We start from the raw sequence: 24655 nt of genomic DNA on the forward strand, positions 1-24655 counted from the left end.
TTTTTCTTTGTACTTCTTTGGCTGGCGGAGTGCAGGAGAAGCAGATTTCACTGAAACCCTAAAAAGGACATACCTTGAGTTTCACAAGCAGTCACTGAACATTTTACATCGACCTGTCAGCTACTGCATGACCACACGTATTGCAGCAACTACAAAATCTATTAAACCCTAACTAAAAATCCCATACTGATCATGCATTGCTTTTTAATGCTACTGGTAAACCTCTTCTGCTACTTCTCAAGCATCACAATTCACGGACAATATTCCTGACAGCTCTCTCAAACAGCAGGCCCAGGTATGAAACACTTCTTTATGGGATTACAAAGCAGCACACAACAGTATAACACCTTTCAACTGTATTTCCATGGTTTCCACCTCCTATGACTAGCAGAAATTTAAGTGAAGCTTGTATACATCAATTGCAACCTACAGTGAGCGGAAGACCTCAACATCTTACTTTTCAGCATGAGAGGAGGCAGACAATTCAGTTTCTGTTGAGCTTTTTCTGCTGTTGGTTGACTTCCATGTAGATGCCAAAGGAAGCTCTTCACAAGTCACAGGTCTTGGTCTCTGGCCAATTCCTGAAGGCTGCTGCAGACCTGCAGACTGTTCTTCAGCACTCAGAACAGCTGTAATTGCTCTTACAGTTGTTTCATCAGCCTGAGACCACGGCTTAGAAGGAGCTCGCATACGACGCAGGAACAAGCTGTGCCACTTCTGCCTGAGTTGCAGCAGCATACCAGCAGCCTGCAGTGAATTCCAGTTCTGTTAAATACTGATGAAAATTAGATCACACAGGTAAGAGGACCCTGTCTTTTTCACAGCAGGCAGCACCTGGCATTCTAATATAAACAGGGCCCACAATGAAAGGCAAGACTAAGGTCTTGGGGAAGGGGAATAATCCATATTTAAACTAAGATGCTGATTTACTTTCTTTGCCTTGGGTGCAAGGTAATTTTTGAAACATTTCATTTAGCTCTAAGTACTAAACTTAGCTTTGTACTGTAAACCCACAGACTTTTTTTTTCCTTTTTATCTTCTGAGAAAACCCAATCCTTTCATGCTTTATGCCCTTCCTCTCCAATCAGTCTCTACTCATGCACTCTTCAGTCATACTTGAGGGAAAAGAGCTCTAAGTGACATTTTTCTTACAGAGACACCTGCTCAAGTGTGATGACTAAGTTCAGAAGACTGTAGTCTAATTCCCATGTTATCAGAAGTGCTTCCATTGAAATCAGTTTTTAAAAATTACTCTTTTGGACATGTCTAGGAGAGACAGTGTTATTATTAGAGCTGGTAAAGCTGTATGTTTCATGACCCATAAACTACCTCCTACCATCGCCACAGCTCCTCAATGACATAAAGACTTCTATTTCAAAGAGGTTTTGAAATTTCTCCTTCCAAAATCTGACAGCAACTTTCTTTCAGCAACTCCAGCTTCAAGTGCTCCTTTTTTGATCCGATTTTGGTTATTCTCTCAGAGAAAGAAGAGCACAATATGCCAATGTGACTGTTCTCTCAGCTCTTGTTCAGATTTTGGCTATCCCAGCTCATGCTATGGCCTGATGGAGCACCATGCAGGCAGGACAGGAGGCCAGAAGGAGCAGAAGGGCCCTTATGCAGCCACTGTCACCTGCAGCTTGCTGTCCCTTGCAGCCATTATCTTTTGTCTGGCAGAATCTCTTCAGAATCTGCTGACCTGTGGAAAGGGACAAATCTGCCAAGCTCAGACATTTAAAACAGCGCACTGCCCAGAAAGTTTGTGAAGCAGATCCAACAGCATCTGGACTGCAGAGGCTTTCCTGCTCCCTTGTGTGAGAGACAGGACACCCACACCAAGAGGGAGGAAGAGGGGTGAGCACTCTCACTGTTGACTTAGGTGACTAATTATTTTCTTTCTTTTTGCTCACAGGTAAAAGAACAGAAAGGTATGGGTGATAGGTGATGAAGCATTGCAGCCCGGATGTTGAATACACGAATTCACGTGACAGACAACTCTGTGCCAAAGGGGATTGAAGCCCTTCAATTCCTGACGAGCTCGTCAAGTAAAGGTTAAATCACAGAGTACATGGTTTGAGAGACCCAAATGGACCATGACGTTCTTGGAGAAAATTCTGGGCTACTCAAATGTTACAAACACCTTTTCACATCTTTTTACAATTCTTCTACATGAAGCAAGCCCAGGACTAATTTCTTTCTTACTTCAGGGTCCAGTTTGAGATGGAGCCATTCATCCAGCTTCAGCAGTGGCAGATCAGCAGCTGTTTTGTCCTCCATCTCACTGTCACTGCTATCATTAGATACCCATCCCCCTGAATTAAAGACAAAAGGTGCATTAGCATCTCTATATTATTTCTGCTTACACACAAAAACCCGCATACTACTGTGTTACCAGCAATAATATTTTTCCTTCTAAAATTGACTTTTAAATGTAACCATTTGTAAAACTACCTCTTCTTTTCTGCAAATACACTGGAAAGTCTTTGCTCCAGATAGCAGCAATCAAGTAGCCAGACCTGCTGAAAGTCCTGCTATGTAAAAACCTGTACTGATATGATGTGACTCAACTCATGTACCTTCCCCAGTATTCACAGGCCACTATCCAACTTTTGCCTAAAGCTGTTTGCAAAACCTCACGTGGCTCTATTTCCTAGTAAAGCAGCAGATTTAAAGACCTAGTAAGGAAATATATATATACAGATATGGCTATTAATTAGGATTCCTGATTTTTCTAAAATGCAATTCAATCAGCATAAACACTACTCTAAGGTTCACAGTTTAAAAGCAAGACAGGAAAGCTTCAGAAATAAGTTGGACTTTTAGTTTGATTCAAACTATGACAACTAGCTGCAGTTATTTTTGCTTCCATTCCAGCAGGACTCAATTGAAATGAGGAAAAAAAGGGAAATTTCTATATCTTCTCTATTACTTACAGTTAATAGTGCAGTTACCTGACATTAAAAATTATCAATAGAACCTATCTTGAAAATGTATGTGTCAGCTAGAAGCAACATGACTTGTTTGCCATATTGATTGTTTCTAAATTATTCTTGCAGTTTCAATAATCTGGTTCAATGTATCAAATAAAGTGGTCTGTAGAAAAAGAACACACATACTACACTTCTCAGTGCCAGTATGATCATTAGACATTGTGGCTGCATTCTTTCCTTATGAACTATACTGCAGTTTCTGATACCCTGGAACTGTGTCATTTATGCACTTGAATATGTAAGGAATCCCAAAACGGAGAGATTTCTTACAGGACCGACAAACTCTTCCTGAATAACTACAGGAATTATAACAGCGCTGTTTCCAGAATCAGCCAATATATGTATTAAATATTACTGAAAAGTAAGCTTTCCATGTCACACACTGATGGACACCAACGGAAACATTCCAAATCCAGACTCCGGTGTACCTCGAAAGGATGAAGATGCCTGCAAGGCATTACTTGGCAGTCTGGCTGGTCCACAGAAGAGGGACACGGTGACAGGTGTCACAACAGAGCAGCACCTGATGTTTGCTGTCCTGTGAGCTGCCGTCATTTCATCGTATATAAGCCAGTCTGTAGGGAGGGCCTGGATGGCTGCAGCTTGTCCATTTGCTGGGGCAATCTGTGCAAGAGCAGGTAAGACCAGGCTATTATACCCTCTACCTGTAATGAATGTAAATTTGAACGTATCTCTCATTTTATCCACAGACATTGTGCATGCCTCAACCTGGCAGTGTTCACGGCCAGGCTGGGGGGGCTCTGAGCAACCTGGACTAGTGGAAGGTGTCCCTGCCCGTGGCAGGGGTTGGAATGAGATGAGCTTTACGGTCCCTTCCAACCCAAACCATTCTATGATTCTGTATTTTGAGAAATAAATACATGTATAATTAGATACATATAAAAATATACATGCAAATAAAAAAGCGTGAGAGAATTCAACCAGATTCACAAATTATCCTATCATGAAAAAACAAAATATTTTGCTTTAAAAAGAAATGTTAAAAAAAAAGTTTCAGAGAAAAACTTGCTTTTAAGAGTAGGGATCATTATATCTTTAAAACAATTTTATAAGTGGGGCGGTTTTTTTACCATTTTGCCTTGTTCCATCTAGAGAAAGGACTAATTGAAACAATGGAAAAATGAAACAACTCCAATTCTATCAGCTGAGTAGAACAGTATTTTCTAAAGCTGTAGTGTTAAATGCCCATAGTGCTTTTAACGTACTGACAACTAGGAAAAGACATTTCTAAAACATGGGAGAGATTTTAGTGCCGTGTTTTTTGAACTATGAATTCCAAGTGATTTTACCTTTTTACACTGAGACTGACCAAGAACAGAGGTAGGATGAAATTGCACTTTCTTCTCCTTTGGTTCAGTCAACAGCAGGCTTTCTCTGTCTACATGCACCAGATTGGGGTACATCCCGGCCACTAAGGCAGCTTTAATCACAGCCCAGTTCTCAGAGTTAGCATTAACATCTCTAATATCAGCTCCTCCTCTGGCTCTCACAAAACCTGACAAATGAAAAAGACAAAACAGCGCCACGTTAGCTTCTCTTTGGTTCTCAAAAGGAGTTAGAAACTAAAGGTGAAATAAACGACTTATTTGTTTCATTTTTCACCACTGCCAACCTTAACAGCAGCAAGAAGAAACCATTACACTGAAATCCTTCCTGATAAGGGGTTTCATACTAACACAGAATATCGCTATTTTCTACAATTTAAAGACATTTCCTCTGGGAATAATTTATTAAAACACGAAATGCAGTGGCATGTGGAGATGAGGGTGCTTTCAGTTAGATCAGCTACACTTCCTCATCTACTCCATACCCTGCATGAATGTGTACATGGAGGTGTATTTCAAATTAAGTAAGGAAAATTACACCAGTGAACATGACTTTTGTTACAATTTCTAAATGCCTGACTTTAAAACAAGGTTAAAATTGTTTCCAACTTCTTTACCTGAGGCTCTAAGCTGGCCAAGCAACTGTGTTCTCATTCCTGCAATGATTTCCATTGTGGCTTGGGATACGAAGTTCTTTTCACAGAAGGCTCTCTCCCAGCCGTCACTGCGGGCCTTCTGCCATGCCTGACAACGTTTTTACATTTGCCTATTAATTTGAAGGGCTCAAAATAAAACTGCATTTTTAAAAAAAGATTACATTTATGTCAATAAAATGCAAAACCCACTCCAAAAGTTAATGTATCAAACCAGATACTTTTTTCTGTTCAAGAATTAGATTCTCTTTACGTGTTCACTAGAATGATGATTATGTCAAGTTAAAACAAGAAATAAAGATCATTACATTAAGATCATGATTTGAAGTTCAGTGTAGTAGGATATAAAGAGGCACATGGTTAGAACATTTAGAATTTTATAAGGTTTGAAAATATCAACAAAACATACTACAAAAAGGGTTCCCTCACAAATTTATGAGTCCAATACCCAGGAAAGCCACTAGGCAAAAAGAAAGTCTTCTCCGAGGACTTAAGCACAGTCCACCACTCTACATCCAAGTGGCTTGGTACATTTGCATTGCTTGGCTGGTGTGCTGTGATCAGAACTCTCTGAAATGAAATTCTACCTGGAAAGCCCTGAGCAGGGCCATGTGGTCACTGAACGTCCCGGCAGCAAAACGCTTCCTGCACAGCACGGCTGCTCGCTTTTGGGAGGCCAGCGTGGGCAGCACAAAAGGGTCTTGGCAGGCAAGAGCACAGGCAATGGTCAGAACGGGGTCCAGGCACTTCAGAACTACAGCATACAACACCATTTTACCGAGGTGTGGCTCTACAGGCAATTCAGTGAGGTGATAACCAAGCTCAGTGAGATCTTCCCAAGGGTCCATGGCATCTATGGTCTGTTTATAAACAAACAAACAAACAAAGGAGAGGGGGACGGGTAGGGTGGACAAAATCACTTTACAGAGAAAGCAGAAAGGATGTGAATACTGGACATTAACTAGACTTGTTTCCAAACACTAAAAAAGCAAGTGAAACTATTAACAGAGACAAGACTTCAAAGCACTCTCTTCCCTTGACATGGAAAACCACATCCCCACACACAAAATGGAAACAGACAATAAACAAAAACTCAGAACATCCTTAGGTAATTAAAAATGGCTTCAGTACAAACTGAAGTCCGTAAGACAGACTGCTACACCACAAATTTGGGATCAAACACAATTACCATCTAAACCTATTCCTTCTCTGACCTTAAGCATATGCACAGCATTTCTCACAGTTACAGCAGGCGGCGGATCAGGAGCTTTCATAAGAAAGTCTACAACTGGACAATTAATTGGAGTCAGAAGTTTTGTGAACAAACAAATCTCCTGCAAGGTAAAAGGCAGAACAAAAAAGATTACCAAGATTTGGAAACAACCCCAAACCCATGATTTGTTGCAATTAATAGTATGGTTTGAGGACATTGTATTTTTTAAAGTTACAGTTTCTAACTGAACATGCACCTGAAGCGGCATTCTTAGAAGTTCTGGAGACTGAAATTCCAACATATTCTGAAATCGCAGCCTGCTGAAGAGACGAAAGCAGACTCCAGGCTGACAGCGCCCAGCCCTTGAAAATAAAATATGGGAAGTGGTGAAAATGAGGATTTCTTTCTAAAAACAAAACCTAAAGCCAACAAAGAGACACAGAAACTCAGAATGGAAAAGAAGAAGCAGTTCTATGAAGACAGTGTTGTCAGTCACATGCAAAGTGAGAGTTTTCCAATCGTGAGTTATCTTTGAGAGTGTGGCAATTTTTTATGGTAATTTTAACCCAACACTGAGAAATCTGGAGAAAGAAAAACAAGGCTTATCTAATGTAAAGTGCTGTGGGGTTTTTGCTAACTTAAGACCAGTCCAAATCTCAATCATCCTTTGTTGTAAGGAATCAGTTGCAAACTTTATTGTTTCCTCTCACATCCCCCAAACAGAAGTGATGCTTGGAGTAAAAGGCAGAATAAAGATTAAATAACTTGTGAGTGAATGAGAGACAGCCAGTTCTCTCATTCATATACATCTATGTGCAAATGTGCAGCTTAATGCCAGTATGACTGATTAAACAGGCATTTGTTGCTACATAAACTTCTGAGCCCTCACCCACAGTGTTGGGAAGAATATAATCATGGCCTGTTAAGTCATGGATAGCTTGGAGAAAGTGAAACAGGCAGTCCTCTGCCCACAGACAAGATGTGAAAACACCCCACTGGACACTGTGACTGCTGGTGCTACATGGGAGAAAGAGGAAGGAGAACAAATTAATGGGGGGAAAACAACCCAGACCTTTGGGAAATGCCTGAGCATCACTCTTCTACAACTTGGGAAATTATTCCAAGGAAATACATACTGACCCTACACACTGGACTAGGCTAGAAACAGTTACTACATTGTGTGCTTTATTCGAAACACAGATTGTGGATATCTGCAAAATGGAAACCAGTATGAGGCATTTATTACCTGCCTTTTCTCTGGACAGCACTGGCTTTTGAAATCCACCCCATTTTTAGCACTGGAACACGACTCTGCACATCAAAAGACTTCTAGAAAAACAAAGAAAGGAATATAAACTGAAAACTCAATAGGGTACATGAAATAAAAGTTACTAGTTATTTAGATTACCAACAGAAGTTTCCTAAAAAGAATGAAAAACTAATAGATATACAGTAGCTTCTGCAACAAAGGTAGCTTCTCAGTTTCAAGTGAATTTATGATGATATCTCCTTTGTAGTACCTTAATGCTCCACAGTTTGTGAAAGTCACCATTTTCTAGTCAATAGGTAATTGCAAGTCAGTAAAAGCTATGTCAAATCTGTGTTCTGAGATATCACAAAGCAGGTAAAACTACATTATTATACCAAATAAAGTTTTCCTTTTTATCTCACTTGGAAATTACCTACTTGTTTTCTTAAGACTGATGTACAATTACAAAAAAAACCACTTTATGAGAACCTCAGAAATTTGGTGTGCATATCACCTATGAAATCCAATTTCATTTTCAAAGCTGTACACTAGGTCTTAAATTGCCTCATTGTGTGTTCTCACTTTTCTTGAACAAGTAATTAGGAATGGGCACTGAACACAGCAAAAAAAAACTGCTTAAAAACTTCATGGATTATTTTTGGACTTGATACAATAGTAGGACAAAAGGAACTCCCAGTGCTCCCTAAGTCTCAGGAAGGTGGTGGTCTAAACTGAGGACTTGTTTTAAAAATCCAGCAGAAATACTAAATTGCAAAAGAGAAAGATCCATTAATACATCAACCTAGATTAGCTTTTACAAGGTTTTTTAGACAGCTAGCTATTTACAGTATTTGTCTTCAAACAAATGGATGTTGAAACTTTTCAGCGAGGACTGTTGCCTGACAGGCAGTAGCTCTCAGCTAGTAAAAGCTTTTTTTCATTTTCATGTAAAGTAAAAAGAAAAAAAAACCAAGTTCCCCAAAGTTTATGCACTGTGTGTTTTAGAATTGCACTAGGAAAATTTAAGACAATCCTACCTCTTTCACCTTGCCTGAGTCAATGACAAACACCACATCATTGACTGTTATGCTGGTTTCTGCAATATTAGTAGAAAGAATCTGCAAAGCAAAAAAACCAAAACCACCGGAACTAGAGTCACTGTAAAAGCAAAGGCAAAACAGATCATTGTAGCATCGGACAAAGTCCTCTAATACTTGCAATTTTGCGGATGCCAAAAGGTGGAGTTTCAAGCACTTTCTTCTGATCCAAAGTCTGCACACTTGAATGAAGCATGAAAACTTGGTATCTAATGCAAGACAAAAGGAACATTTTAAGGCTCCTTAAAAGAAGCAATGAAAAGCCACAGCAACTAAAGGTTTTACCTGTGAGCATTAGCAGCAAATCTCTTGTCATCCAAAAGAATGCGGTCCCTGAGGCTCACTATCTCATCATACCCAGGAAGAAATATTAAAATTGCTCCTAAAAAAGGAAGTGGGTTTGCAAAGTTAAGCAAAAAATTCAAATACATGTCGACTAGCACTCAGAAGGTTTTAACGTTTGGGGATTGCTGAAAAAAGAGCACGATTCATCAGAAGCCAAAGCCACAACAGCTGGTTGGGTATTTACCTACCTGCATCACAACTATGACAGATGCTGTGAAGTAAGTGCATTATCAGATCCAGATCCACTTTTTCATCATCAAAACTGTGATGATAAGCTGCCAGTAGTTCTCTGTCCTCTGCACTAAGGTCACTACCACTATTTTGGACCAGGGAACTTTCATCCAGATTTCCAAATGCAAATGAAGCGCTGTAACAGAAAAATACACCAGAGTCAAGGCTGCCCCTTCGGGTTTGCATTGAGCCATCAGCTCAAACTTAGATCAGGACCAACACGACTATTGGTCTTGAATTCTAATGCTGAAGTGTAGCAGAAGGGAACCACCATACTATTGCTGTTCACTGATTTCAATGTTAACCCAACAAAGGATGCCCCTTCATTTATTAGTGCTAACTTTAGGTTTCTTCAACTTCATTGAAACAGAACCATAAGCAAATGAAAGTGTAAAGATACTTCTCGTTCATCTGTTCAAGGAAAAATATTTAAGAGATACGTATTCTCCAAAAATTTCTCCCTAGCAGAAACTGCACTAAGAGAAATTATAATAAATATAATCTTTACAAAACACTACCTCAACTATGATAACTGTAAGTTAATCAGAAAAGCATTCTTGAATGGCCTAGTGTTCACATTACTTCTGTCAATTTTCTTTAACATGCCTATTGCATATAAAAAATATACAGATAAAAACACATGACAGATTTGTTTGCAAAGTAAGCATGTGAAAAGAAAATGGCACATAGCATACAATTAGCAAGTTGTGCAAACATAAACAATACAATACTGAGTACAAACTTGTTTGGTTTTGAAATTCTTATTCTTAAAAAAATAGGTATTGCTATTCAGTCCAGATTTTACAGCATGAAAAGCTAAAACCTGTTCTGATTCAAAGAACACAAACCTCAAATTCCCCACCACTATCATATACAACTCCTTCTGCAAAATAGCTACAGCTTACCTGTAGGATTCCAACAGATCAACAACCTCTGTCTGTCCAAAGTGCCTAGCCCAGTCCACAGCCATCCTGAAAGAGTTGCACAAGTCGTTTCATTAGATTTTTCACTTCAAAAGATGAAGATGAAGAGCACATCAGGTGAGGCAATTGACACCAGACTTTTGTACCCATTTCTCTCAGTTATCTCTCAGTTATTGCTGGATCTTCAACTTCCCATTTGAAATAGGTGTTAACAGCTATCTGACTTTTAGGTAACTACAGTTCTTTACCACAAAAGAATGTCCTTGTACACAGGAGCACCGGCAAACATGCACAAGGAAATGAGGAGGAAGGAGGTGCCATTCCTTTAAAAAGCCCACAACAACGTGCAGAGACCAGACCTGCCTGTTTGCAGTACCCTTGAAGTCATCTCCAAAAGTCACACCCCAGGCTTAACATTTGGCTATTTCAGGTCTTTCAGAAGCTGTCCTCCTCACAATGCACTTCACTGTTTTACACCTTTAAACTGCATTTCTTCCCAAGTTTTTCAAATGTTAGTACCAGATATCAGACCCCTGGAATCCTAATTCTTATCATTCCATACTACAGTTACAAACTGTACTTCCCTGCTTAGATGAAGACATACTCCATGACCACAGAACTTGAGTTTCTACAGATTCACAAATATTTTTACATGCTACAACATATTTAGAAATGTAACAGAAAGATCTTCTGATATAGGTAACTCCATGAAAATACAAACTGCCAAACATTTTGGTCCAATTCAGTAGATTACAGTTGTTCTGCTAAGCAGTGTCTTAAATAAGACCTCCTGAAACAAAGTTTATAGCTCATAATCAAGACCATGTAATTAAGAATTCCATTTAGAATTTACAGAAAACAATGTGATTAACAGGAGTTAGAAACTGTTTAGGCTGTCAAAATCTACAGTTCTTACAGCAGTGTGATAAGTTAGCAAATTAATTTAGATGCTAAAGAATTTTCTTTCTTTCTCCTGTATTGACAAATAAATCTATCTTTTGGTTTCTCTGTTTTTACCAGCCATTAGATGATTTGCAGTGGATACTTGCTCCCATGCTGATCAACTGTTCTACTTGACTCAAAAAGCCTCTCCCTGAAGAAATCATCAGAGCAGTCGCACCAGTTTCACTGTGCCTATAATCAACTGAGAAGTAAAACAAAAAAATCCAGCAAACCCCATAGAAATCTTATTTCTTCATCTAAATATAGTACAAATATTGCTTTCAAATTCCAGCCCAAAGAGAATTTGTTTCCTCACTTTATCTCTGCAGTCACTTCATGTCAATTCCACACTCTTTTAGAAACACACTTCTGTCAATACTTGAAAACAACATCATCAACTAACTAAACAACTCATTAATTCTGCTAGCCCTATCCATTTTTTCAGTAGGCATCAGAATGTAAAGGTAACAACATTTGAAACTGGAGAGAAAAGTAGCCATAAAAATCAAAGTAAAGTTGAGGTTGCTTTTTTCTTATGTAATAGCACATGAAACTTACCACTGACATTTTCAGTTAAAATAAGATTTAACACCTGAGCAAACGAATCAGTATCTTTATGCAACCAGATGTCAGAAAGACAGGAATCCATTTCTTTTACTATTCACGGTTCAAGGCAATTCACATCTTTTTCAGTCTGAAGATAAAAAACAATACTGAAAGATTCGTCTCTTCCAAGAGTTGTCTTCATTCTCATACATTACCCACAAAGAATTTGAATGGTAATTTTTCCCAGCAGCAACCAGAAATCCAGCACTCAGGTATCAATGCATTGATTTTGTCAGATGCAAGTACTAACACAATGGCAGTCGAGCCATTTGATCTGAGGAAAAGCTGTGTACAACCACCCTAACTGAAGAGCACGCTTCAGCTACAGCAGTTCACCCCAATCAAGTAATCTTTAAAATAGGTTAATATCCCCAAAGACTCTACAGAACTATCTTTAGAAAACAGATTTTAAATGGCTAGTAATACAACACAAATATAAATGTCTCTTCCAACTAAAGAAGAAACTTACCACTTGATTAAATACTGTGTCACCACCATCACCCAACCATTTGTACTCCTCATTTGCCCTTGGAACCGATTTTTGTCTCCGAGATGTCCTTTTGTTACTGTTGTCTTGAGCTGAACACCACTCAGCAAGAGTGTACTTCTGTTTCTCTTCTAGAATGCAAAATATTCCCCAAGAAAGTTTGAGTCATCTTTATTATCCATTGTTTTCTACTAAAAAAGATAGTTCCAGCAGGTCCAAGTTTTACCTATTCAACCTCTCTTATTTAATCTAGAATGCTACTACCAGTCCAACGTAAATGACATGTTTAAGGGTACCCAAAGTGCACACTGCAAACAAGGGCTATAAGAACGAGGTAAAACCCACCACTTTGGTGTTGAACCCCCCCAAGCCTCCATTATTTCAAACTACTGCATTCAAAGGGTCTTCCTTAAGTAATCACCTTCCACACAATCTCAGCCCAGATCTTTTTCCAGAAATGGAATGCTGAAGACAAGCGAGACAGTCCCTGCACATAACAACTTATTTTTCTACACAAGTGGAAGAAACATTAGAAAACACCAGTCTCTTAACTGAACTTTTCTGCCCCCAGTGATCAGAGATGAGCACTGTGATAAATATCCAGTTAGGACTGTATGTTATAGCTTTGGGGTTTGCATTTTTTTTTTTTTTTTTTAATTTCTTTAAATAATCACTGGGATCATTACTTTCAGGTGCCAGGAAAACTTCTGAAGCAGTATCTACTTAATCAACTGAAAACCAATGATGTTTAGCTCAAGAGTGTTAACACAAAAAATACATCCATGCCTGAAGAAAGCAGTGAAAAATGTTACTGAAGGCAACAACTTGTCCATTTAGTGCAAGACTGTACAAAATCCTGCCTGCTTTAATAGCTGCACTTTAATTTGCACCCAAAGGTACAGAGCATCCTATGCTTCTTTAGTATTCATGTGGGCACAGCCCCCAGTTCTCTGTAACTCTACAGCGTAATAATTAGAAAACAGATGACATTTATCAACTGAAAGAAAAAAGAATGCAACCACCAAATCAAAGTGATTTTTTTTCATTAATTGCATAAACTATTTCAGTAATGTAAATACTGAGAGCTTAAAAATACTTGCTGTCATCTAATCACATCTCATTTAATCTCCTGACTTTGGAATTTTAACAGAAAAGTATCCTGTTAATTGTTTGTTCAATCAACCAATGATTCTCATGGCCAACCCTTACAATTAACAAGTCCACCGACCTTGCTGCTTCTCTTCTTTGTACTTCACCATCTCTTTGTTTGTATACCCAGTGCTTCGTAAAATGTCCTCCAGAAACAACTCTTTAACTTCAAAAGGCCTCCCTTGGACTAAAATAGAAAAAAATCCATAAAAGATTATATATTCACTAGCTTCACTTACAGCATTCATTTTTTCAAAAACTATCTTCACTGGAGTTTATTTTTCTCAGAATTATACAAAACAAAACATTTCCAAAGTAAAATGCCACCTTGTTTCTCCTCAACCTCTTCAATTTTATCAAGTGTTACAGCAAGAGATGTTCATAAGAGTGACAGTTATTAATTTGTTTTTAATGAGAAAAAGAGAACAGCCGTTTTTTTTTAGGGTTACAAACAAGAACTCGCCATGTAAGCCTGCCACCTGGATTTAAAATTTCATGAATTAATAAGCAATTAATACAGCTTTTTGCAAGGTTCCACACGGAGACAGTACATCTTTGTACTGAACTACTTTCTTTTCATCAGAAGTATGTGAGAAGAGATTCTTATCTCCATGTCCTCAACTTATTCAGCAAAGCTGAGCTTTCTTTACTGAATACTTCTTGACACATGAGACATCCCAGTGGCCTTTACCTTCTCATAATTTATCCTGATTTCTTTTTCAACAAGACTGTTTTCTAGACCTTATCTGTGGACATTAAAGGATGCTTTTTGCATGAAGAATTCAAATCTCTGCATTTTGATTTCTTGTCCCTTAAGCTGACTCAGGATCACTCTGGATTTTCCTTCAGAAAGAGCAATCCACAATTCACACACTTTTAGAAGCTGCCACAGAGGAAGCCTTCCAACACTGAGCACAAGCTCTGTGTACTACAGCAATCCACAGCTACAAAATGTTGGTTTCTGTGGTCAGGATTTTGTCAGCCATAATGCTGAAGGAGAATCAAACCTTTTACATTACATTAACAGACAAAGACTCTTCTTTTAGTTCTTAAATTCTCAAAAAAAGGAAAAAAAAAACAAAAAAAAAAGGGGGGAAACCATCTTTTCAATTGTTATTGGCCTGTTACATAACCAGCACAAGCACTGTGGTAAACTGGAGAGATTGCCATCAGAATTTCCAACACAAATTGACCGATCTGAAAGAACAGGAAGCTGCAAAAAGAGTAAACTGGAAAGCCACACAACAATCACAACTGAGGCTCTTGCTTGCAAAAAAAATTCAGAAAACATGAAAGCATGTATAATTTCCAGATTCCTGTCTCCAACAAGTTGCAAGTCTTATTTTACTAGGCAGAAATTCAAAACTGGGAACTAAACACTTCCATCTGTAAAAAAAAAAAACCTAGGAAAAAGAGGTTTCCTCTCACAAACATTTGTTAAAATAAACCAGTAAGCAATCCCACTTCCTAAAACTGTTGAGATTTTTTTAAAAAAGGCTGACATGCAGAGAGTCTACCTGATTGTCAAATAAAGCATTTCTCTTAAAAGCTACTTTACATTAAGTAAAGTAATGTAAGCTTAATAGCTTACATTAAACTTGGACATTATTGTTGAAAAAGTAAGAGGATTGCAAGGTGCCAGAGAAGGTCACCCATGCAGAACAACCTTCAAGCCAGGAGCGTGGGGAAAAAAACGCAAACCCACAAAAACCCCCATCTCCCACACATTTATATTTTGCCTCTACTAAAGATCAGTCGCATGAAGTTAAAACAGCAATAATGGTAACTTTTCTTTGCATTTGAATGTAATCTAACTGCAGGTAACTGAGTCTGAACACAAACGAAGAGAAACTGGATGCCTTTTCGGAATATTCACCTAGATGAAGGGCTACTAATTTTCTTTAAATCAAAGAATCATGTCATTCTTTTTTCATGTGAAACCCAATCTGCCTGAGCCTGTATTTCTGAACTGAACAGCTACAGTTAGCTGTGTTTCATCCAGTAACCAGTAACAACCTTCACCAAGCCTGAAGAGTGAGATTCTACTGGAATGTATTCATATGTATCACACTCATGTAGCTCCTAAGTCCTGTATCAGCATGAAGACAGCACTTCAATAACCTCTTCCTACTTCTTCAGTTAACAGTGGAGGGGGGCAGGATGTACCTGCATGTACAGAACTCCCAGTGACTAAAACACTTCACTCTGAACGAGGTGCAAATAGTCAAGAAACAAGAAACCTGAATACACAAAGAACAAGGATTCCTGGAACTCTCAGTGTATTCAGCACCTGCCTTTACTCAGAATAGTTTGTAAGATCTGTGAGTCTCAGGGCAGGTATACTCAGATTTAAGAGTTAAGATCAAGACTTACTATGTATTACTGGGCAGATTCCAAAATACCTAATAAAGAGATTTGTATCTACAGCAGCACCAGAAAGAATTAGTTTTAAATGATGCTGGTTTTGCAGCACATCTCTCAGTTTTATTAGCAAGAAGTCGCTGAACCTATCCCTCTCATGTACTTCATCCTGTAACAAAAGGAAAAAAAAAAAAGAGATAAAAAGCCATCATAGATTCAGGATCACAACTTCTGACAAAAACTTTTCTAAAAAAATTAAATACATGATTTGGTGGCACATTACAGAGGCTTTAAAATGTGTAAGTCTAGTTTAAGTAATAGGGTTTTATTTAAAAACTATCCATAAGCAAAAAAAAAACCACTTCAAAAAGTTTTTATCAGCGCTGAGTGCGTTGCCATGCTGAAGCTGTACGCACCTTAACTTTAGAGGCTAAAGTGAATATCTGAGACCTCTCTGATTTTGTATTTGAAGCCAAATTTCAAGAAAACGCCACAAACCACAAATCCTACAAATCTTATTTTCATAAATTCTCACTTCACCACTGATGAGCATTTAAAGAAATGGATGACACCACATAATCAGAAAAACAGACAGATTGCTTAGACAAGTCAAAGCCACACAAAGCCTATAAATTAAGGCACCTAACTGATTCATCATCTTTGTCATTCTTCTGTTTTGATTTCTATTATGAATGAAGGAAACAAGGACTCAAAATACAAGGTTTGTAGGCTGACATCAAGAATGTATAGATCATTCTCATGCCTTTTTGACTTTGATAAACAGGCAGGCACCTAAACTTACCTTTTAATCTTCAGGACTTCAATCTTGCCATAAGCATTCTAGTTCCCCTTCCTTATTAAGTTCCACAATAGGAATATTAGCATACTCATAAATGAACACATCTGAATCATTTGTTAGCCATTAGACTCCACATTATCTAGAAAACTCTGGGCAAACAAATGGACTGAAAACCTGCTATTGCTAAAACAAATGATAACAGAAATTCTGAGACAATCACATTGAACCACATCCATGTAAGCCTCCCTAAGGATTTGCTGCTGACAGGGGAAGTTCCGAAAAATTTACACTTCTGTCTTTCTCCACTCCTCCTGATTCCACAATTAATCATTGCCATGAAAATAAAATACTTTTATTGCTTACAGGATTGCTTACAGGAAAAAACACAAACACGCAGAAAAACACCAAACTCCACAAAACAATCATGCTACTCTAAGGACTCAGAAAGTCTCTAAAGCTGATTCATCTTCTACCAAACAAAAACACCTGAAGTGCTCAGCAAATCTAAATAAAACAAATGAGGACCTCATTTTCCAAGGCAATACATATTGCCCCACCCCACATGAAAGACCACAGGATGCTCACCACAATAACATGGGTCACGGTGGAGAGGGTGCTGTCTCCTGCCATCAGCGTGCCAAGGAGCATGTCATTAGTGCAGAATGTTACCAGTGTCTTTGGAGAAACCCTATGGAACACATCACACAGACAGCTCAGGGGCTTTGCACCATTTAAAGGCAGGATCAAAATTTTCCACGGATCAAAAATTAAAGCAGCTGCTGACCACAAGAGGAATTACAGTTCTCTCCCCAAAAGACTCCTGCACTCCACTTGTTTTTAACCGGTGCCTTTTCCCACACATTTCCTAACAATTTGTAGTGCTTGCGCCCCAAAACTTTGGACAACGGATTAATTGAAAAAATAAGATTCAGATTTTAATAAATAAGGAAGTAAAAGAGAAGCGTGAAGAAATTCTGCTTGCTCTCACTGCTCTTCTTGAACTGCTGCCTCTGTTGTGCAGGTTTTCCTCCCCTGTTCCCCACTGTCCCAGAGGCACTGCCACCATCACAGATGGGCTCAGCCTCGGCCACAGGCAGGTCTGTCTTGGCTGGCACCGGCTCTGTCACACACGGGAGAGGCTTCTGGCACCTCCTCACAGAAGCCTCCCCACAGCTCCCAAAGCCTTGCCTTGAGGACACAATACAGTACAGCTGACTAAATCACAAAGTCATCTGCTTCATCCTCTGCTCCTTCAGAAGGTCAAACTACTGAAATGTTACAATTCTATACTGAGAGAAGCTGTCCCAATAAAAACAGCAATTGTCACTACTCCCTCTGGTACTGCCATCCTAAAAGAAAACCTTAAAAATTATACTTCTGTCTTACTATAAACACCTCTAAACATCTCCATTCCAGATTTTTTTTTGTCCACAGCTCAAAATATTGTTATTTCTCCCTTTTAGTGTTTCTCTGCAGCAATTGTAGTGATTCCTCTCAAGATGGATTTCCTGCACTGCTTCCAGCAATTCTTCCATTTTCACCTGACTTTGCTCTTCTTCTGCCAGCATAGTACTTCCATATATTAATTATCCAGCTGATTTGTGATACATCTTCACCAGCTCTTCTAATCTCTTTATATCCTTGTGAGCTTTCGTACACACATTTGAATTCTTACTGCGGCTTTGTTGTTCAAGCGCATTCATTTTCATCAGCTGTGTGTTATCTTTGTTCACTCAAGCAACACAACCTTTTGCCATCTTCTGGTCACTCATATCCCAACTGCTGGCCCTTCCCTGAGATGTCATTTGGCTACACGGTGCAAAGATGTAAAAACCCCACACAATCCATTCATGCTCTGCTTTACAGACAAATTCATCAAGTGATACTGAAATCTCTACTTTTACTTCACTTCATGTTTTAAACACAGAAGCTGAAGAAGAGTAAATTTAGCCCAAACTAGACTGATCAATAATGCTCATCTCCATCAGTCACTTTCCAATTTTGTTGTTTTCCCTTTTATGACTCCTATCAACTCACACTACATAACATTTCTTAGAGCATGCTGGTCTTCACACCTACCTTCAAAGCTTGCGGAACTTTTGGATCCACACTTGTTACAAGTAGAGAGGGGGGAAGAAAAAAAAATAAAAAAGAAAGTGTAGACTTGATCTGAAAATCAGACAAAGATTTCCTTGCATACACTCCGCAGAAGAAGTCAACAGAAAATACCTGAGATTCAGTTCTACAAGACAACCTACTACATGAAACTGCAAAACACATCAAGAAAGCCATCCTTTTCCCTCTTACGTATTCCTTACCTGCAGTAACATATCCCACCTGGGAGGCTGCAACCCAAACACACTGCAGTTTACCTGTGCACAAGATGCACAAGACCAACACAAGATCAACTGGCACTCAGAAATACCATTAGTACCTGCTTTCTAACCGGATCTGGTAACCAATTGTCTGGCCAATCTTCTCTCTTCTTTCTGCTGCCACTCTTTCAGCCACAGCAACAGCTGCTAAACGTCTGGGCTGAGTACAGAACACACGACAGGCAGTTCCATTCTTGCAGCAGTCATCAAGGATAAATTGAGGAATCTGTAAAGAAGTGGTTCAAATTTACTTTTTGAGACAGTCACAGCTTAGTTAGCACAGGGAAACAATTTAACTGCATCTCAGTATTACACATTGCAAAAGACTTTTCATTAGGATTATCATGGCAAGCATACCTGAAGTAGTGGAAAATAAATTTCTCCGTATAAACTCTTTAGGCTTTTTTTAAAGAAAAAACTTGCAGTGTCTCCCTCCTGCTTCAGAGAAATCTAAAAAAAAACTCCTGTAGATAATCTCTCATTTTAACACAAAAAATATTCTGGGTACTAAGAACAGAACTACCTTAGAAGATAAAGGCCTATACAAACATCACTTTCCCTTCAATATTTTGTATTGTTTAATGAAAAAATTGTATCAACCAGAAAATTGTGAGGAATCATTTTTGCTTTTAGTACCTATCTACTGGCTTAGTGTTTCAAAAGCAAGAAAGTGAATTGGAACAAGATTTTCAATCATACAGGAAAAGAAAAGCCTTAAAATAGCATCAAAATATCCCATATCACAAATATTACACAATTGTCATAAATACTGTTCTAGTTTTTATTTAATTAAAGAAACATACTTGTGTAGTTTTTCCTGATCCAGTCTCTCCTATGATCAAAACAATTTTATTGTCCTTTATTATTTGGACAATTTCTTCCTGTTTTTCAAGAACTGGTAGTGACTGCCTGAAGGAATCAAACTCTGATTCCCCTCTTTTCACTGGGACCTGGGGGATACCATCATTAAGTCGAAAAGTTATCTTGTTTACTTCTTTGTTTTCTGTGAAGACAAGGTAAAAGTTTATTTATGCAGATACAGAGGAAGGTCACAAAAACACTGCTCAAAAACTGTACTGAAAAATTAACATTGCTGACTTTTGATGCATCCCTGTGGGTAAAGTGACAAACCCATCACGCATTTAGAAGTCATATTTATAGCAACATGTCCTCCTGCAGTGCTTGAAATAAATATCTTTCAAAACAGTTATTACTTTCATAGGTATTTTGAACAAAACCAGACTCTTCCAGAGCATTGCTCCAAGTCAAAAAAGCCCACAAAGAGCAAAAGGAGAAACAGAAACTAAACCAGAGAACACAGCCCGGTGGATTTTGGTGGCCCTTGTATCTGCGCCCACATTTCACACCTGCAGTTCTCCCTAGAAATACACACTTCCAGGGGTAAGCCTTGAAGCTATTCCACGCCTTTGCCTGAAATCATACTAATGCAAGCATGCTGTATCAAGAGTCCTGGCCCCCACACAGCAGTGTGATGTGTTACAAAGCAGTGCATAAGTAGCCAACAAACGGGCACATCTTCTGAGGCAGCTACTTCACATCCATCATTGCAAGTGCTACTCTCTAATTCCTTGAGAATTATCTTCCAGAAGAATGAAAAGCTTGCTGTAAACTCAATTATACATATTTAATGTCAGTAACAGATTCATATACTAAATTTCAAGCTCTCTTGTACCAAGACAAACACAGACTAAGAGATCGGGAGAACTAAAAATACATTCTTGAGATGCAGAGAAAGGCAAATATTACACTGCTCATTAACTTATCCCTTACATTCCTAAGACATTGCATTTCAGTCCTTGCATTATAGCTTCCCTCTGTTCATTAAACAATCCTATTAAACAACTGAAACAATTGGAAAGAACAGCAAAGGAAGCACTTCAAGAACAGACACCACCTATCAGAACCATGCCATTAAACAAGGCATATTGGTACAAGTGTTTTCTGTTCACTACACCCATCTCTGCACACAGAAACACACTGTAACTCTTCCACTTGTAGCTGCTAAAGCAATAATCTAGATTAAAACCTTGCTTTTTTTAAAAAAAAAACCCAACATTTTATCAGAAGTTTGTCTTTCAGTGAACTCTTCCATATTCAAGAAATCAAGAAGTCTGGACAGTAGTCTCTTCAGGACCAAATCTATTTTGTAGAGATGAAGAAATAAAAATTAAAATTCTTCACTTATCAAGGACATTAATTTCTACAAGCAGAACAGACAACTTCATTTTCTCATATGGGTGTTCTTACAGCAGCAGGGGAACACTGACTCTTCAATCCCACCTCACAGAACTTTTATGGAGCCACATTTCAAAATGTGCTTCCAAAACGGTTTGGCTGGAACTGCCTCAAAGATTCTAAAGTAACACAACACAAGGTGGACATCACCATGTGCATGATATGACTTCCCAAGTTCCTCACAGCACCAGTTCCAAAAGACCTTAAAAGTAAGGAAAATTAATGCGTTTGCAAGAAGGTGTCTGTTAGGACACGAGAGGGGACAGAACACAAAGAGGTTTCTTTTGTCTTTGGGCTGCAGGTGGTTTTTCCAAGTGGTGGCGATGGACAAGCCCAAAGCAGAACACACGCCCAACGTACCAGATTCAACAGCACAGGCATTTCCTCGCTCTGTCCTTGGCAGGAGTTCCGTGCCTTCCTTATTTGTGACGGGAAAGCGCTGAATCAGACTCCGAACAGCGTGTTTCGTACGGAGAGCCAAGCCACAAGTCATGCCTGCGTGTGCCTCTGATACATCCTTCTTCCTTACAGTCAGGTAGCGATTGGCTCCTTTTCTGTCGGCGGGAGAAGAAAACATATTTTAGGAAAAAGGAACCTACTCTAGGTTGACTTTGATCTGTCAAGGTAGGAGATGCTATGCAAAATCTTTGGGAAAAAAGAAACAGAAATCACAGTGAGAAGCTTTTTTAATGGAGCCATTAAATCCACAAAGTATAAAAGCAAGCTGTCCCAAAAGGCATGTCACAAGCTTTTCCAAGCATGCATACAGCAACGAACACAGATGCTCATTTCTCTTTTACACTTTTTTCTCTAATACTATTCCTTGCAACACAGTTGAGTATGTTGAAAACATCAGTCAGGTTATCATTAGTCTTGAAATTCTATTGGTCTGCACCAAAAAACTGAAAATTGTACCCTGACTCACCCTTTGCTTTTAGATACCAGTCCAAGAGACTGACAGAGACGGTGAACAAATGCTCTTTCAGTACTAGTGAAACTAGAAGGAAATTCCATCTCTAGAATGATAAATAATAATGAGAAAACAGTAACAATGCAACAGGCACTAATCTTGACAACTCAGTGTTACAGAACCACAGAATTGCTAGGATTGGAAGGGAGACCAGCCAGTGCAACCCCCTGCAGGGTCACCTGGAGCAGCTGACAGAGGAACACATCTAGGGTTTGGGATGTCTCCAGAGGGGCAAACTCAGCACTTTCCCTGGGCAGCAGTTTCAGTGCTCTGCCACTCTCAAAGGAAAGAAGTTCTCCCTCATGTTCAGGTGGAACTTCTTGTGTTTTAAGTTATGGCCACTGCTCCTTGTCCTGTCACCAAAAAGTCTGCACCGCCTTCCTGGGACTCATCTTGAAGATCTTCGTATGCATTAGTGAGATCCCCTCTCGGTCTCCTCTAGGCTTAACAGGACCAACTCCCACACCTCTCCTGATAAGAGATGCTCCAGACCTCTCATCTCATCTCGGTGGTCTCTGCCGGACCCCTGCAGTGGCTCCCTGTCTCTGTGCTGGGGAGCCCAGAGCCGGACACAGCACCCCAGCCGTGCCTCACTAGGGCCGGGCAGAGGGGCAGGATCCCCTCCCTGACCCGCTGCCAGCGCCCTCCCAACAGCCGCAGGCTGCCCCCGGGCCGGGCTGTGCCGCGCACCCGCCTCGTCCCCGCTCCGGAACCGCTCCAGGGCGAGCTGCACCGCCATTTCCACCACCTCGTCCACGCCGACCTCCCTGAGGGCCTCGGCCCGGGCGCGCCCCGCGGCGCCGGCAGCCCAGTCCCCCGCAGCCCCGCCGGGCTGCCGCCGCAGAACCCGCCTGTGTCGCGACATGGCCCCGACACGGCCCCACACGGCCCCACACGGATCGGGGGCCGCAGCTGCTCGGCCCGAGGGGCGGCGCTGGCGGCGGGCGGGGCCTGCGTGGAGTCACCCACAGCCCCGTCGGCCCGAAGGGAAGGAAATTGGCTCTTTTCCCGACGGTAGGGCCAAGCCTGCCTAGTACCGAGGTATGTGTATGGCTGTGGCCAAAACGTGGCACTGGTGCCCTGTCCGGTCATAAATTACGTGCTTTAATTGCATGGTATTAAACGTAGCTGTGGCGAGGGTCATCTCGGCCCTCAGCCTCCTCACTCTGTAAAGTGTTACTTGCCCTTGGTTTTGGATCGTCTTTTCCTGCTGTCCTTTGACTCCACGCTGAGGACACGAGGTAGAAACTAAACCCAATCCTCTTGGGCTTGACGCAGGGCTCGGGATTGAAGGCTGCTGCTTTGGAAACATCATCGGTCAGAAGGAGAGTACTTGGAAGAAGAACAAACTACTCCTCCGTTTGAACAAACATCCTCAGTTGTGAACTGAAGTGAGCAATTAAATAAATAGAAGATAAACACTCACTGTCTGATGCAGCTGACTGAAAAACAGCTCTTAAGCCACCTCTACCAAAGCTTTTACAAGACTAACTTCAGCATAATTCTGCACTGAGAGATCACACTGGAGCAGAACAATTGATCTGTTCTAAGGTTATTTTTAAATTTTTTTTCAGTTTTCAGTTCAGCTATCTGACTGTGTATCTTCAATCAAAGTACATAATGCTAGGTCCTCATAGCTGTTTTTGTGACATTCAGTACTGCCACCGCAAAGCAGATCACAGTTGTTATGGAAAATTAAACACTTCAGCTGAATAAGATGAGCATTCCTCTTATCATCCTTGGTATCAAGAGTAAAAAATGAGAGTTCATAACTAATTTGAAAGAGTCACATCAGAAATCTTTAATTATGAACCCAGATCTCTTAACAGTTTTTGCCTCTTAACAGCATCATCTTGCCTTCCTATAGACAAAAAGCCCCATGATTCTGAAAAATGATTCCTCAGGTTCAATTCTGCTCTCAGTTTGCAATCCTGTAAATACAGCAGGGCACAGAGATAACTAACTGTTGGGTTAAGTCTCATCTACATGGCTGAGACTGGCGTCAAGCCTGAGTGCATCCTGCATAACAAATTCCTTAATACATGCCTTTCTTCTTCACTGCTTTTTTGACTGTCCAATGCTATTAGAAGGGTGAAAAAAGAGGAGAGTGTGGTCAGGCACGCACTGCCTGCTGCAGCCCTGCTAAATACTGAGTGGCAGTCTGCACTCAGCATATGAATAAGCAAAGAATTGTGCTTACCCAGGCTCTTAGACATGGAGGTTTTATTCTTTATACGTATTCTCTTAATAAAAATCACTAGCTGTGGTTTTTCATATTAAAAATAACAATCTGTAAGGATTTAAAAATTCCGTTTTCATGATTGGCCTCAGAAATACCTTCTGGCTAATGTTGACTCAAAACAAATAACCCCTGGAATAAGAATGATTTCCTCGTATTAACGTATGTCCAAATACCCATGTATTTTTTATAAGAGGAATTAAGAAGCAGCACAGTTTTATGCAAAAATACATCTGCACGTTTAAATACAATTAGGTATTCTTATTTTACCCTCCCTAGAGGCACTTCTGCTGACTTCTTTTCAGTTTGCAGAACATTTTCTCTCTTGTAAACACTCTTTATGTTCCACAAAAGATGCCAGTTCTACCAGAAAAAGAACTGCAAAGGAAGTTAGTGAAACAGTATTATCAATTCTGTACTGTGT

At 39.8% G+C, this 24655-nt stretch overlaps 1 protein-coding gene across 2 annotated transcripts; it reads right to left on the reverse strand.

Annotated features, from left to right (window-relative positions):
- Positions 1–21872: 21872 nt before the first annotated feature.
- LOC128821829 (3'-5' RNA helicase YTHDC2-like) lies at positions 21873–23122 on the reverse strand. 2 transcript variants are annotated; one of them, XM_054003162.1, is made up of 2 exons: positions 22485–23122; positions 21873–22038 (listed from the first exon to the last, which is right to left on the reverse strand). In XM_054003162.1, exons 1-2 carry the CDS (start codon positions 22855–22857, stop codon positions 21944–21946), a joined length of 468 nt encoding a protein of 155 aa, XP_053859137.1. In that variant the 5' UTR covers positions 22858–23122; the 3' UTR covers positions 21873–21943. The 2 variants fall into 2 exon arrangements, with proteins under 2 accessions (XP_053859137.1, XP_053859138.1); XM_054003163.1 differs by having other exon boundaries at positions 21878–22038; positions 22683–23122.
- Positions 23123–24655: the final 1533 nt, after the last annotated feature.

Source organism: Vidua macroura, chromosome Z (assembly GCF_024509145.1).
Source record: "Vidua macroura isolate BioBank_ID:100142 chromosome Z, ASM2450914v1, whole genome shotgun sequence".
In the NCBI taxonomy this organism is placed as follows: Eukaryota; Metazoa; Chordata; class Aves; order Passeriformes; family Viduidae; genus Vidua; species Vidua macroura.

What these genes read in the sequence shown, in the direction of transcription:
- LOC128821829 (XM_054003162.1), bottom strand. Translation starts at nt 22,857, where the DNA reads ATGTCGCGACACAGGCGGGTTCTGCGGCGGCAGCCCGGCGGGGCTGCG. An exon ending in CCACCGAGATGAGATGAGAG is followed by an intron (nt 22,039 to 22,484) that starts GTCTGGAGCATC and finishes TTATCATTCTAG; the next exon opens with AGATGGAATTTCCTTCTAGT.